Here is a 16,040-nt window from a genome sequence, read left to right on the forward strand (position 1 = left end):
ACTCGTCAATGACTCAACAGCCTGAGGCGGGCTAGCCAGCCCCCCAGGATGGAAGAGGGTTCAGACGGAGGGGGTTTGGGAGTAGCAGCAGCACTAGGGGTCAGAGTCGTAGCTGGGGCCTTTTTCCACAATGCCTCCTGGTAAGGGATGGTGGCGCTGTTGTGCAGGTCAGCATTGATGAAGCACTGGGAGCCCCGGATGTGGTCGACGCCACGGACCAGCTGGCCAGATCGCCCCTCCAGGGGTCTGTAGGGTAGGGGGAAGAACGAGGCCTCCTCAGAGATGGTGGTGATGCGCTCGTTACTCAGGTATCTGTGCAGGATGTCCTCTCCTGCAAGAGCATAATAGAATAGGACTTTATTGTCCATCCAAGAACATCATCACCATGCAAGAACCATATATAAGACAGGAATCTCAGCATGGGGCTGGCATATACTGTAGATGCATAACTAGACCTAGAAACTAGAGTTTCTCCTGACTGTGATCTGACCAGTAAAACCTGTGGGCCTACTTACACGTGTACATGTATATATACTCATCGAACACACATGATATACTCACAGACATACACAAACGAACACACTTGTCTCACAACATCCGCCGAACCATCGCTGTTTAAGAATAAGTGAGTCTAAGAAGTAGTTGCGGCCAAAGTCAACACTGGTTATGCTGGGGCTTACCCCAAAGTTAATGAACAACGACTTAAGAATTCAAGGCATGCAATCCGAGTCTGCCTCAGTTTGTTCTGCAGTGTAAATGAGCTTGTGAAATGGTCATTCTGATAACAGTGGATTAGCCTCAGTTAGGTTCCATCCCAAATGGCACCCTATTCCTTATATAGTGCACTACTTTTGTCCGGGGCCCCAATCAAAAGTAGTGCACTATATAGGGTGCCATTTGGGATGCAATTGGCACCCAGTGCTATAGATGTAGCAGGCGTACCTTTTCTCCCTTGGGGCCAGGGTCTGGAAGACGAATCAGACATGCCCAAACACGAGTCTACAGGCATGGACAGGGGCCGTGGTTTACCTGTAAAGAGTTCAAATATCAATCTTTTCAATGGTAAAGAATCAATAAAAGTCAGTGAAATGGAAGCAGAATGCTACTGTGATTAATCTGGGTAGAAGTGTGTTTGTGTGTGTGCGCACTGACCTTGTGTGTGTGTGTGTGTGTTTGTTTGTGCGTGTGTGTGTATGTTAGGGTACTGACCCCGTGTGGATGTCCGTTGTCTCAGGCGGGCTACTGGGGCTGGTTGGGCTGGGTGGAGGTTGGGTTCAGGAGGGGGGCAGACTCTGATTTTGTTGTCATAGTCTGCGATGGTGAAGCGCCGTCTGCCCTCATCCAGGAAGGAGTTTGGCGACTGTGAACCCTTCGGTCTCAGTTTGACACGGGCTTTAGGCTTCTCATCTCTGTGATGAGAGGAAAAGAAGAAACAACACCAATGTCAGCTAACAGAGAAGTATCCAGCTAACAGAGCAGTATCCAGCTAACAGATCAGTATCCAGCTAACAGAGAAGTATCCAGCTAACAGAGAAGTATCCAGCTAACAGAGCAGTATCCAGCTAACAGAGCAGTATCCAGCTAACAGAGCACTATCCAGCTAACAGAGCAGTATCCAGCTAACAGAGCAGTATCCAGCTAACAGAGCACTATCCAGCTAACAGAGCACTATCCAGCTAAAAGAGCAGTATCCAGCTAACAGAGCACTATCCAGCTAACAGAGAAGTATCCAGCTAACAGAGAAGTATCCAGCTAACAGAGCAGTATCCAGCTAACAGAGCAGTATTCAGCTAACAGAGCAGTATCCAGCTAACAGAGAAGTATCCAGCTAACAGAGCAGTATCCAGCTAACAGAGAAGTATCCAGCTAACAGAGAAGTATCCAGCTAACAGAGCAGTATCCAGCTAACAGAGAAGTATCCAGCTAACAGAGCAGTATCCAGCTAACAGAGAAGTATCCAGCTAACAGAGAAGTATCCAGCTAACAGAGCAGTATCCAGCTAACATAGAAGTATCCAGCTAACAGAGAAGTATCCAGCTAACAGAGCAGTATCCAGCTAACAGAGAAGTATCCAGCTAACAGAGAAGTATCCAGCTAACAGAGAAGTATCCAGCTAACAGACCAGTATCCAGCTAACAGAGCAGTATTCAGCTAACAGAGCACTATCCAGCTAACAGAGAAGTATCCAGCTAACAGTGCAGTATCCAGCTAACAGAGAAGTATCCAGCTAACAGAGAAGTATCCAGCTAACAGAGCAGTATCCAGCTAACAGAGCAGTATCCAGCTAACAGAGCAGTATCCAGATAACAGAGAAGTATCCAGCTAACAGAGCAGTATCCAGCTAACAGAGCACTATCCAGCTAACAGAGCAGTATCCAGCTAACAGAGAAGTATACAGCTAACAGAGCAGTATCCAGCTAACAGAGCAGTATTCAGCTAACAGAGCACTATCCGGCTAACAGAGAAGTATCCGGCTAACAGAGCACTATCCAGCTAACAGAGAAGTATCCAGCTAACAGAGCACTATCCAGCTAACAGAGCAGTATCCAGCTAACAGAGCAGTATCCAGCTAACAGAGCAGTATCCAGCTAACAGAGCAGTATCCAGCAAACAGAGCAGTATCCAGCAAACAGAGAAGTATCCAGCTAACAGAGCAGTATCCAGCTAACAGAGCAGTATCCAGCTAACAGAGCAGTATCCAGCTAACAGAGAAGTATCCAGCTAACAGAGAAGTATCCAGCTAACAGAGAACTATTCAGCTAACAGAGCAGTATCCAGCTAACAGAGCAGTTTCCAGCTAACAGAGCAGTATCCAGCTAAAAGAGCAGTATCCAGCTAACAGAGCAGTATCCAGCTAACAGAGCAGTATCCAGCTAACAGAGCAGTATCCAGCTAACAGAGAAGTATCCAGCTAACAGAGCAGTATCCAGCTAACAGAGCAGTATTCAGCTAACAGAGAAGTATCCAGCTAACAGAGCACTATCCAGCTAACAGAGCACTATCCAGCTAACAGAGCAGTATCCAGCTAACAGAGCAGTATTCAGCTAACAGAGAAGTATCCAGCTAACAGAGCACTATCCAGCTAACAGAGCAGTATCCAGCTAACAGAGCAGTATCCAGCTAACAGAGAAGTATCCAGCTAACAGAGCAGTATTCAGCTAACAGAGCACTATCCAGCTAACAGAGCACTATCCAGCTAACAGAGCAGTATCCAGCTAACAGAGAAGTATCCAGCTAACAGAGCAGTATCCAGCTAACAGAGAAGTATCCAGCTAACAGAGCAGTATCCAGCTAACAGAGCAGTATTCAGCTAACAGAGAAGTATCCAGCTAACAGAGCACTATCCAGCTAACAGAGCAGTATCCAGCTAACAGAGCAGTATCCAGCTAACAGAGAAGTATCCAGCTAACAGAGCAGTATTCAGCTAACAGAGCACTATCCAGCTAACAAAGCAGTATCCAGCTAAAAGAGCAGTTTCCAGCGAACAGAGCAGTATCCAGCTAACAGAGCAGTATCCAGCTAACAGAGCAGTATCCAGCTAACAGAGCAGTATTCAGCTAACAGAGCAGTATTCAGCTAACAGAGCAGTATCCAGCTAACAGAGCAGTATCCAGCTAACAGAGCAGTATCCAGCTAACAGAGCAGTATCCAGCTAACAGAGCAGTATCCAGCTAACATAGAAGTATCCAGCTAACAGAGCACTATCCAGCTAAAATAGCAGTTTCCAGCTAACAGAGCAGTATCCAGCTAACAGAGCAGTATCCAGCTAACAGAGAAGTATCCAGCCAACAGAGCACTATCCAGCTAACAGAGAAGTATCCAGCTAACAGAGCAGTATCCAGCTAACAGAGCAGTATCCAGCTAACAGAGCAGTATCCAGCTAACAGAGCAGTATCCAGCGAACAAAGCAGTATCCAGCTAACAGAGCAGTATCCAGCTAACAGAGCAGTATCCAGCTAACAGAGCAGTATCCAGCTAACAGAGCAGTATCCAGCTAACAGAGCACTATCCAGCTAACAGAGCACTATCCAGCTAACAGAGCAGTATCCAGCTAACAGAGCAGTATCCAGCTAACAGAGCACTATCCAGCTAACAGAGCAGTATCCAGCGAACAGAGCAGTATCCAGCTAACAGAGAAGTATCCAGCTATCAGAGCACTATCCAGCTAACAGAGAAGTATCCAGCTAACAGAGAAGTATCCAGCTAACAGAGCAGTATCCAGCTAACAGAGAAGTATCCAGCTAACAGAGCAGTATCCAGCTAAAAGAGAAGTATCCAGCTAACAGAGCAGTATCCAGCTAACAGAGAAGTATCCAGGTAACAGAGCAGTATTCAGCTAACAGAGCAGTATCCAGCTAACAGAGAAGTATCCAGCTAACAGAGAAGTATCCAGCTAACAGAGCAGTATCCAGCTAAAAGAGCACTATCCAGCTAACAGAGCAGTATCCAGCTAACAGAGCAGTTTCTAGCTAACAGAGCAGTATCCAGCTAACAGAGCAGTATCCAGCTAACAGAGCAGTTTCCAGCTAACAGAGCAGTATCCAGCATCGTAGGGGTACAAATACTTTTGTCTTCCCAAACAGTAATTTCAACAGAAGTTTTAAGTACATGTTTGGGACTTAATGGACTAAACAAAAGTTGGTGTTATCCCATTCTTAAAGCATGAGGAGGGCAGAGATACAGACAGAAAGGCAGACAGACAGACAGTCAAACCCACCGACCGACAGACAGTCAAACAGACAGACAGTCAAACAGACAGACAGACAGTCAAACAGACAGACAGTCAAACAGACAGACAGTCAAACAGACAGACAGACAGACAGTCAAACAGACAGACCGACAGACAGTCAAACAGACAGACAGTCAAACAGACAGACCGACAGACAGTCAAACAGACAGACCGACAGACAGTCAAACAGACAGACAGACAGTCAAACAGACAGACAGACAGACAGACAGACAAACAGACAGACAGTCAAACAGACAGACAGACAGACAGACAGACAGACAGACAGACAGACAGACAGACAAACAGACAGACAGACAGTCAAACAGACAGACAGACAGTCAAACAGATAGACAGACAGACAGACAGTCAAACAGACAGACAGACAGTCAAACAGACAGACAGACAGACAGACAGACAGACAGACAGACAGACAGACAGACAGACAGACAGACAGACAGACAGTCAAACAGATAGACAGACAGACAGTCAAACAGACAGACAGACAGACAGACAGACAGTCAAACAGACAGACAGACAGTCAAACAGACAGTCAAACAGACAGACAGTCAAACAGACAGACAGTCAAACAGACAGACAGACAGTCAAACAGACAGACAGACAGATACTCACCGTGGGGTATAGGGTACAGTAGGGGGAGGAGGGATAAATAGGTCCAGAATGGCTGGCTTCTCTTTTTTCATGCGGGCTTCACTGGCATGTTTTGGAGACTGGATCTTATGCATACTCAGGGCGCTCTAACACACAAAACAACAAAATACTTGTTATAATAATCAAATCAAATTCATTTTTATTTGTCACATACACATGTTTAGCAGATGTTATTGATGTTATTGCGGGTGTAGCGGAATAGATTCCCAGATATTTCCAAATGTTGTCAAATAAAAACACTAAGACGACAGAAATCTGTGTTAAATGATTGGCTTGAGGTAGCTTAGCTGCTAAAATTAGACAACTTCACCATAACGTCAGCAAAATAATCAGCAAAATACTAATGCGTTACATGGCGTTATTTCGAATTAAGCAAATTTCCCTTTGGTAGAATCCAGACCTGGCACACTGACTCAGCCCACTACTGACATTTGAAGGACTATGCAATCTATTTAAAACACACATCCTAAACAGGTTCTGAAACACAAAGCCTATTCAGTCACACTAGACCCATGATCTGTGAACATGAGTCACCTTCAGCCCGAGTGGCTGAATAACTGAGGAACTTGTCCTATCTTGTCAAACCCCAACCAAAAACAAACAGCTCTGGGATACCAAACACAAAAACAAACAGCTCTGGGATACCAAACACAAAAACAAACAGCTCTGGGATACCAAACACAAAAACAAACAGCTCTGGGATACCAAACACAAAAACAAACAGCTCTGGGATACCAAACACAAAAACAAACAGCTCCGGGATACCAAACACAAAGACAAACAGCTCTGGGATACCAAACACAAAAACAAACAGCTCTGGGATACCAAACACAAAAACAAACAGCTCTGGGATACCAAACACAAAAACAAACAGCTCCGGGATACCAAACACAAAAACAAACAGCTCTGGGATACCAAACACAAAGACAAACAGCTCTGGGATACCAAACACAAAAACAAACAGCTCTGGGATACCAAACACAAAAACAAACAGCTCTGGGATACCAAACACAAAAACAAACAGCTCTGGGATACCAAACACAAAAACAAACAGCTCTGGGATACCAAACACAAAAACAAACAGCTCTGGGATACCAAACACAAAAACAAACAGCTCTGGGATACCAAACACAAAAACAAACAGCTCTGGGATACCAAACACAACAATGTCACACCTATGATGACAGATGAAAATAAATCCAGACTTGATTCAACACTATGATATCAACAGGGATAAGGGGGACTGGGACTACCTGTTCTACAGTTGTTCTTCAATCAAGCTGTGTGTGTGTGTGTGTGTGTGTGTATTACGGCTCTACCTGCACCAGAAGGGGCCTCCAGCGCATGTTCTTCAGGGGGGCCGGGGTGAAGCTAAAGGTACCCGAGGGCCTCTTCTTTACCACCAGAGTAACACCTGCTGGGTCCACCTTCAGCTTACCCACCAGTTTCTCCAGCTGCCAGCCCACCTGGAGGCACCACAGACAGACAGATAGGACACCTCGTCAGACCCATCCAGCATCACAACCCTCATCATCACATCCATCATCATCACTCCCATCATCACATCCATCATCATCACTCCAGTCATCACATCCATCATCATCACTCCAGTCATCACATCCATCATCATCACTCCCATCATCACTCCCATCATCTCATCCCTCATCACATTCATCATCATCACTCCAGTCATCACATCCATCATCATCACTCCCATCATCACATCCATCATCATCACCACTCCCATCATCTCATCCATCATCATCACTCCCATCATCACTCCCATCATCTCATCCATCATCACATTCATCATCATCACTCCAGTCATCACATCCATCATCATCACTCCCATCATCACATCCATCATCATCACCACTCCCATCATCACATCCATCATCATCACTTCCATCATCACTCCCATCATCACATCCATCATCACATTCATCATCATCACTCCAGTCATCATCACATCCATCATCACATCCATCATCACTCCCATCATCACATTCATCATCATCACTCCAGTCATCACATCCATCATCATCACTCCCATCATCACATTCATCATCATCACTCCAGTCATCACATCCATCATCATCACTCCCATCATCACTCCCATCATCACATCCATCATCACTCCCATCATCACTCCCATCATCACATCCATCATCACTCCAGTCATCACATCCATCATCATCACATCCATCATCATCATCACTTCCATCATCATCATCACATCCATCATCATCATCACTCCCATCATCACATCCATCATCATCACTTCCATCATCATCACATCCATCATCATCACTCCAGTCATCACATCCATCACCATCACTCCCATCATCACATCCATCATCACATTCAGCATCATCATCACTCCAGTCATCACATCCATCATCATCACTCCCATCATCACATCCATCATCATCATCACTCCCATCATCACATCCATCATCATCACTTCCATCATCATCACCTCCATCATCACTCCCATCATCACATTCATCATCATCACATCCATCATCACATCCATCATCATCACATCCATCATCATCACTCCCATAATCATCACTCCCATCATCACATCCATCATCATCACTCCCATAATCATCACTCCCATCATCACATCCATCATCACATCCATCATCATCACTCCCATCATCACTCCCATCATCACATCCATCATCATCACTCCCATCATCACATCCATCATCATCACTACCATCATCACATCCATCATCATCACTACCATCATCACATCCATCATCATCACTACCATCATCACATCCATCATCATCACTCCCATCATCACTCCCATCATCATCACATCCAACATCATCAGTCCCATCAGCAGACCCTTCATCATCAACACTTTCTGTCTATCCCTGTGCTCCTATCATTATTGACAGACTTTCTGTCTATCCCTGTGCTTGTTGTTGATTTAACAAAGATATTTGGTCTCTCTCAGCCCTGGGTTAGGCTGAGAGATAATGGACAGATGAGAGAAGCTCTATGAGGTAGCTACCACTGTCTGCTTGTTGACCTGGACGACCTCGTCTCCTGCGTGGATCCTGTGTGTTCTGTCTGCTGGAGACTGGAGGGCAGAGGACAACATAAAGACAGATGGTGAGCAAGGACACATCACAGTACTGTACATTCATTCTGACTGGATCACTCCAGACTATCTTGGACTACTACTATCGGGATAGACGGGATACTCACATGTTCTGTGGTTCCAGTGATGATGTGAAGCCCGTCATAGGTGGATTTGATATACAACCCCTGAGATGATACAGGACAGCATAATGTAAGGAAGAAGCAATCAATCTCAGAGACTGAGAAATCAAGCAGTACATCTAGCTCGGGTTGATCATGTAAGACTCTTCTCTAATTTCAAGTATAAGTCAGCTTCTTATATGCCAACCTATTTCCTATATAGTCACTACTTTTTGACCTGACACCTATGGACCCTGGTCAAACGTTGTGCATTATAAAGTATACGGTCAGCGGCGGAAAAAGTACTAAATTGTCATACTTGAGTAAAAGTAAAGATACCTTAATAGAAAATGACTCAAGTTAAAGTAAAAGTCAACCAGTAAAATATTACTTGAGCGGGAGGTCCGTGGGGCGACGCACAATTGGCTTAGCGTCGTCCGGGCTAGGGAGGGTTTGGCCGGTAGGGATATCCTTGTCTCATCGCGCTCCAGCGACTCCTGTGGCGGGCCGGGCGCAGTGCGCGCTAACCGAGGGGGGCGGGTGCACGGTGTTTCCTCCGACACATTGGTGCGGCTGGCTTCCGGGTTGGAGGCGCGCTGTGTTAAGAAGCAGTGCGGCTTGGTTGGGTTGTGCTTCGGAGGACGCATGACTTTCGACCTTCGTCTCTCCCGAGCCCGTACGGGAGTTGTAGTGATGAGACAAGATAGTAATTACTAGCGATTGGATACCACGAAAATTGGGGAGAAAAGGGGATAAAATTAAAAAAAAAAAAAAAAAAAAAAAAAATATATATATATACAGTGGGGAGAACAAGTATTTGATACACTGCCGATTTTGCAGGTTTTCCTACTTACAAAGCATGTAGAGGTCTGTAATTTTTATCATAGGTACACTTCAACTGTGAGAGACGGAATCTAAAACAAAAATCCAGAAAATCACATTGTATGATTTTTAAGTAATTCATTTGCATTTTATTGCATGACATAAGTATTTGATCACCTACCAACCAGTAAGAATTCCGGCTCTCACAGACCTGTTAGTTTTTCTTTAAGAAGCCCTCCTGTTCTCCACTCATTACCTGTATTAACTGCACCTGTTTGAACTCGTTACCTGTATAAAAGACACCTGTCCACACACTCAATCAAACAGACTCCAACCTCTCCACAATGGCCAAGACCAGAGAGCTGTGTAAGGACATCAGGGATAAAATTGTAGACCTGCACAAGGCTGGGATGGGCTACAGGACAATAGGCAAGCAGCTTGGTGAGAAGGCAACAACTGTTGGCGCAATTATTAGAAAATAGAAGAAAATAGAAGAAGTTCAAGATGATGGTCAATCACCCTCGGTCTGGGGCTCCATGCAAGATCTCACCTCGTGGGGCATCAATGATCATGAGGAAGGTGAGGGATCAGCCCAGAACTACACGGCAGGACCTGGTCAATGACCTGAAGAGAGCTGGGACCACAGTCTCAAAGAAAACCATTAGTAACACACTACGCCGTCATGGATTAAAATCCTGCAGCGCACACAAGGTCCCCCTGCTCAAGCAGGCGCATGTCCAGGCCCGTCTGAAGTTTGCCAATGACCATCTGGATGATCCAGAGGAGGAATGGGAGAAGGTCATGTGGTCTGATGATTCAAAAACAGAGCTTTTTGGTCTAAACTCCACTCGCCGTGTTTGGAGGAAGAAGAAGGATGAGTACAACCCCAAGAACACCATCCCAACCGTGAAGCATGGAGGTGGAAACATCATTCTTTGGGGATGCTTTTCTGCAAAGGGGACAGGACGACTGCACCGTATTGAGGGGAGGATGGATGGGGCCATGTATTGCGAGATCTTAGCCAACAACCTCCTTCCCTCAGTAAGAGCATTGATGATGGGTCGTGGCTGGGTCTTCCAGCATGACAACGACCCGAAACACACAGCCAGGGCAACTAAGGAGTGGCTCCGTAAGAAGTATCTCAAGGTCCTGGAGTGGCCTAGCCAGTCTCCAGACCTGAACCCAATAGAAAATCTTTGGAGGGAGCTGAAAGTCCGTATTGCCCAGCGACAGCCCCGAAACCTGAAGGATCTGGAGAAGGTCTGTATGGAGGAGTGGGCCAAAATCCCTGCTGCAGTGTGTGCAAACCTGGTCAAGAACTACAGGAAACGTATGATCTCTGTAATTGCAAACAAACGATTCTGTACCAAATATTAAGTTCTGCTTTTCTGATGTATCAAATACTTATGTCATGCAATAAAATGCAAATGAATTACTTAAAAATCATACAATGTGATTTTCGGGATTTTTGTTTTAGATTCCGTCTCTCACAGTTGAAGTGTACCTATGATAAAAATTACAGACCTCTACATGCTTTTTAAGTAGGAAAATCTGCAAAATCGGCAGTGTATCAAATACTTGTTCTCCCCACTGTATATATTACTTGAGTTAAAGTCTAAAAGTATTTGGTTTTAAGTATACTTAAGTATCAAAAGTAAATATAATTGCTAAAATATACTTAAGTATCAAAAGTAAAAGTATAAACCATTTCAAATTCCAACACTCAGACATAATTTACAAACGAAGCGTTTGTGTTCAGTGAGGCCACCAGATCAGAGACAGTAGGGATGACCAGGGATGTTCTCTTGATAAGTGTGTGAATTGGACAATTTTCCTGTCAAAATGTAACAAGTACTTTTGGGTGTCAGGGAACATTTATGGAGTAAAAATATATATTTTTTTTAGGAATGTAGTGAAGTAAAAGTATGCAAAAATATAAATAGTAAAGTAAAGTACAGATACCCCAAAAATCGAATTAAGTAGTACTTTAAAGTATTTAAACCACTGTATACGGTATAGGGTGCCATTTGGGATGCAGCCTAACTCTTCTCACCAGTCCATCCCTAGGTCTGATGTTGGTGATATGGACCTCCTCCAGACAGGCCATCTGACTCTTCTGGGGGTCAGAGGTCGTCCTCATCGTCTGCTCACTGATCACGTTCAGAGCCACAGACTGGAATGGAACATATAACTGAATACACTCAGCTACGTTGTCTCAGAACACCAATATACACTGAACAAAAATATCAACGCAACATGTAAAGTGTTGGTCCCATATTTTCTAAGCTGAAATAAAATATCCCAGAAATGTTCCATACGCACAAAAAGCTTATTTCTCTAAAATATTGTACACAAATGTATTTACATCCCTGTTAGTGAGCATTTCTCCTTTGCCAAGATAATCCATCCACCTGACAGGTGTGGCATACAGGTGCACGTTGTGCTGGGGACAATAAATGGCTACTCTAAAATGTGCAGTTTTTTCACACAACACAATGCCACTAATGTCTCAAGTTGAGGGAGCATGCAATTGGTATGCTGACTGCAGGAATGTCCACCAGAGCTGTTGGCAGAGAATTGATTATTCATTTCTGTACCATAAGCCGCCTCCAACATCGTTTTAGAGAATTTGGCAGTACGTCCAACTGGCCTCACAACCGCAGACCATGTGTATGGAGTTGTGTGGGTGAGCGATTTGAGTGCCCCACTGTGGCGGTGGGGTTATGGCATAGGCAGGCATAAGCTACAGACAACAAACGCAATTGCATTTTATCGATTGACAATTTGAATATACAAAAATACCCCAACGAGATCCTGAGGCCCATTGTGAGGCCCATTGTGAGGCCCATTGTGAGGCCCATTGTGAGGCCCATTGTGAGGCCCATTGTGAGGCCCATTGTGAGGCCCATTGTGAGGCCCATTGTGAGGCCCATTGTGAGGCCCATTTTTTTTTAAAGGTATCTGTAACCCTAAGATGCATATCTGTATTCCCAGTCATGTGATATCCATAGATTAGGACCTAATGAATTTATTTCAATTGACTTTTTTCCTCATACATGTCTGTAACTCAGTAAAATCTTAGAAATTGTTGCACGTTGCATTTTATATTTTTGTTCAGTATACTGAACTTTGGGGAAATAACCATCGTCATTGTAATCTCATTAACAAGACAATGCCTCGCAATGTATGCACAATTAGCCTAGGGACGAGGTTATGGTTGTTGTAAAGAGCTATTCTGGTGTGTTGGATCTCTGGTGTGTGATCATGCATGATGGAGTTAACTTCAGGTGAGGGGAGGGAAAGACTGCAGTCACACGTTAGTGCTAATGACTGGATTGTGCCTGGAGTGCCTGGATACAGCCCTTACTCATGGTATATTGGCCATATACCACCCAGGTGCCTTATTGCTATTATAAACTGGTTACCAACGTAATTAGAGAAGTAAAAATAAATATTTTGTCATTCCCGTGGTTTATGGTCTGATATACCACGGCTGTCAGCCAATCAGCACTCAGGGCTCGAATCACCCAGTTTATAATTAAGTGATAATGCCAGAGAAGCCTGTGTTTGGAGGTTGGAAGGAATGGATGTGGGGGACGGAAGATGGCGGAAACTGAGGTTTTGTTTGAAACTGCTAGTGAGTCGAGTGAAGCTAATAGACCAGAAAGTGAGAATGAGTGGGTTACAGTGGCAAACAAAAAGGGAAACGAGAAGTAAAGCTATGTTGGAAAATAGGAAACCACAAGAATCGATTTTTGGTCGGAGTCAGGGTTTTGGATCAATGGTACTTGGGAAATCAGTTTATTGTCTCCAGGAAAATGTGGAATGTGTTGGAAGAAAGTGTGGAGTCAGTGAGAGTTACAAGAAGTGGTCTTATTTAGATTGTTTGTGTGTCTGCGGAGCAGAAGAAGCGTGTGTTAAGACTCACTTCATCCATGCTACTGTTCTTTGATGAAGGATCTCTCCCTTCTCATACAGTGGTTGCTCCACTAAAAGTTTTGCGATTATGCTGCGGGACTTAGAGGTAATTTGTGGTTTAGTACGGTACCCTGCGTCACAACGTCATTGCACCAGACCAGCACAAGGGGGAGTTAGAGCACTGATTATGCTTTTGGGTCCCAAGGTGCTACTGTGTTTCTGTAGTACTGTAGCCGGTGACATTGTACAGCGCCTGAGTGGCGTAGCGGTCTAAGACACTGAATCGCAGTGCAAGCTGCATTGCTACTGATGCTGGTTCAATACCCATGCTGGCCTCGACTGGGAGACCCATGAGATGACTGTAGGTTTTGGTTTCTCTCCCTCTAAAAACAATAAACAATTCTAAATAACAAACTGGCTTTATTTACAAATTAGTAACAATGTCAATGTGTTCAAGAATGTCCTTTTTCTCGCTCATTTTACGTTATTTGAAAACGAAATCATCTCCAAAATATTGTTATTTAAAAAAAAAAGTGATTAATATTATTATTAATTTAGAATGATATAAAAGCCCCTTGGATATTCTCCCAGATATATTATTAACCCTGTTATTAGCAGGACAATATATATTGGTCATATTGGTCATGACTCCCGAGAGGTGCAGAATGGGACTGCCTTGCAGTTCTCCAGCTGTATCCACTGAAATAGTGATGGGCGCGCGAGGTTCAAAGCACGAGGGCAGGGGGCACGGGATGGGCCGCAGAGCCGCGCACAGAAGACAGACCTATTCCATAGGGAAGGAAGGAAGGAGGATGAAGTGGGAGGGGGGGTGGACCCTCACCCCTCCCCACTGGGTTGCACAGAGCAACACTTTAAGGGACATTGCACTAATAATGGCGCTGACTAGGGAACCGTTCCCGCTGGTCTTAGTGCCTGTCTGCACGTAGATATGAATTCGGAGGCCAGATATTATTAAATATTAAAGCATTAGACCTCTCACTAAAGATGTCAGTCAAAAGTAAGACTTAAATCCGAACTGGATTTAACGAAAAGTGACGTGAAAAGCACACATACAGTGGGGAGAACAAGTATTTGATACACTGACAATTTTGCAGGTTTTCCTACTTACAAAGCATGTAGAGGTCTGTAATTTTTATCATAGGTACACTTCAACTGTGAGAGAAGGAATCTAAAACAAAAATCCAGAAAATCACATTGTATGATTTTTAAGTAATTAATTTGCATTTTATTGCATGACATAAGTATTTGATACATCAGAAAAGCAGAACTGAATATTTGGTACAGAAACCTTAGTTTGCAATTACAGAGATCATACGTTTCCTGTAGTTCTTGACCAGGTTTGCACACACTGCAGCAGGGATTTTGGCCCACTCCTCCATACAGACCTTCTCCAGATCCTTCAGGTTTCGGGGCTGTCGCTGGGCAATACGGACTTTCGGCTCCCTCCAAAGATTTTCTATTGGGTTCAGGTCTGGAGACTGGCTAGGCCACTCCAGGACCTTGAGATGCTTCTTACGGAGCCACTCCTTAGTTGCCCTGGCTGTGTGTTTCGGGTCGTTGTCATGCTGGAAGACCCAGCCACGACCCATCTTCAATGCTCTTACTGAGGGAAGGAGGTTGTTGGTCAAGATCTCGCGATACATGGCCCCATCCATCCTCCCCTCAATACGGTGCAGTCGTCCTGTCCCCTTTGCAGAAAAGCATCCCCAAAGAATGATGTTTCCACCTCCATGCTTCACGGTTGGGATGGTGTTCTTGGGGTTGTACTCATCCTTCTATTCCTCCAAACACGGCGAGTGGAGTTTAGAGCAAAAAGCTCTATTTTTGTCTCATCAGACCACATGACCTTCTCCCATTCCTCCTCTGGATCATCCAGATGGTCATTGGCAAACTTCAGACGGGCCTGGACATGCGCTGGCTTGAGCAGGGGGACCTTGCGTGCGCTGCAGGATTTTAATCCATGACGGCGTAGTGTGTTACTAATGGTTTTCTTTGAGACTGTGGTCCCAGCTCTCTTCAGGTCATTGACCAGGTCCTGCCGTGTAGTTCTGGGCTGATCCCTCACATTCCTCATGATCATTGATGCCCCACGAGGTGAGATCTTGCATGGAGCCCCAGACCGAGGGTGATTGACCGTCATCTTGAACTTCTTCCATTTTCTAATAATTGTGCCAACAGTTGTTGCCTTCTCACCAAGCTGCTTGGCTATTGTCCTGTAGCCCATCCCAGCCTTGTACAGGTCTACAATTTATCCCTGATGTCCTTACACAGCTCTCTGGTCTTGGCCATTGTGGAGAGGTTGGAGTCTGTTTGATTGAGTGTGTGGACAGGTGTCTTTTATACAGGTAACGAGTTCAAACAGATGCAGTTAATACAGGTAATGAGTAGAGAACAGGAGGGCTTCTTAAAGAAAAACTAACAGGTCTGTGAGAGCCGGAATTCTTACTGGTTGGTAGGTGATCAAATACTTATGTCATGCAATAAAATGCAAATTAATTACTTAAAAATCATACAATGTGATTTTCTGGATTTTTGTTTTAGATTCCGTCTCTCACAGTTGAAGTGTACCTATGATAAAAATGACAGACCTCTACATGCTTTGTAAGTAGGAAAACCTGCAAAATCGGCAGTGTATCAAATACTTGTTCTCCCCACTGTATGT

The 16,040-nt window shown here is 44.5% G+C and overlaps 1 protein-coding gene across 1 annotated transcript in view; it reads right to left on the bottom strand.

The window, feature by feature from the left end:
- Window positions 1-16,040, bottom strand: part of LOC139555845 (connector enhancer of kinase suppressor of ras 3-like) — a 74,137-nt gene that overhangs the window by 20,973 nt on the left and 37,124 nt on the right. The window contains exons 6-13 of the mRNA XM_071369233.1: window positions 11,493-11,612; window positions 8,624-8,683; window positions 8,427-8,495; window positions 6,718-6,864; window positions 5,360-5,484; window positions 1,210-1,409; window positions 943-1,029; window positions 8-331 (exon numbers count right to left, since the gene is read on the bottom strand). Coding sequence (XP_071225334.1) covers window positions 8-331; window positions 943-1,029; window positions 1,210-1,409; window positions 5,360-5,484; window positions 6,718-6,864; window positions 8,427-8,495; window positions 8,624-8,683; window positions 11,493-11,612 — 1,132 coding nt within the window. The remainder of the gene's footprint in view (window positions 1-7; window positions 332-942; window positions 1,030-1,209; window positions 1,410-5,359; window positions 5,485-6,717; window positions 6,865-8,426; window positions 8,496-8,623; window positions 8,684-11,492; window positions 11,613-16,040) is intronic.

This window comes from Salvelinus alpinus, chromosome 27, assembly GCF_045679555.1.
Source record: "Salvelinus alpinus chromosome 27, SLU_Salpinus.1, whole genome shotgun sequence".
Taxonomy (NCBI): Eukaryota; Metazoa; Chordata; class Actinopteri; order Salmoniformes; family Salmonidae; genus Salvelinus; species Salvelinus alpinus.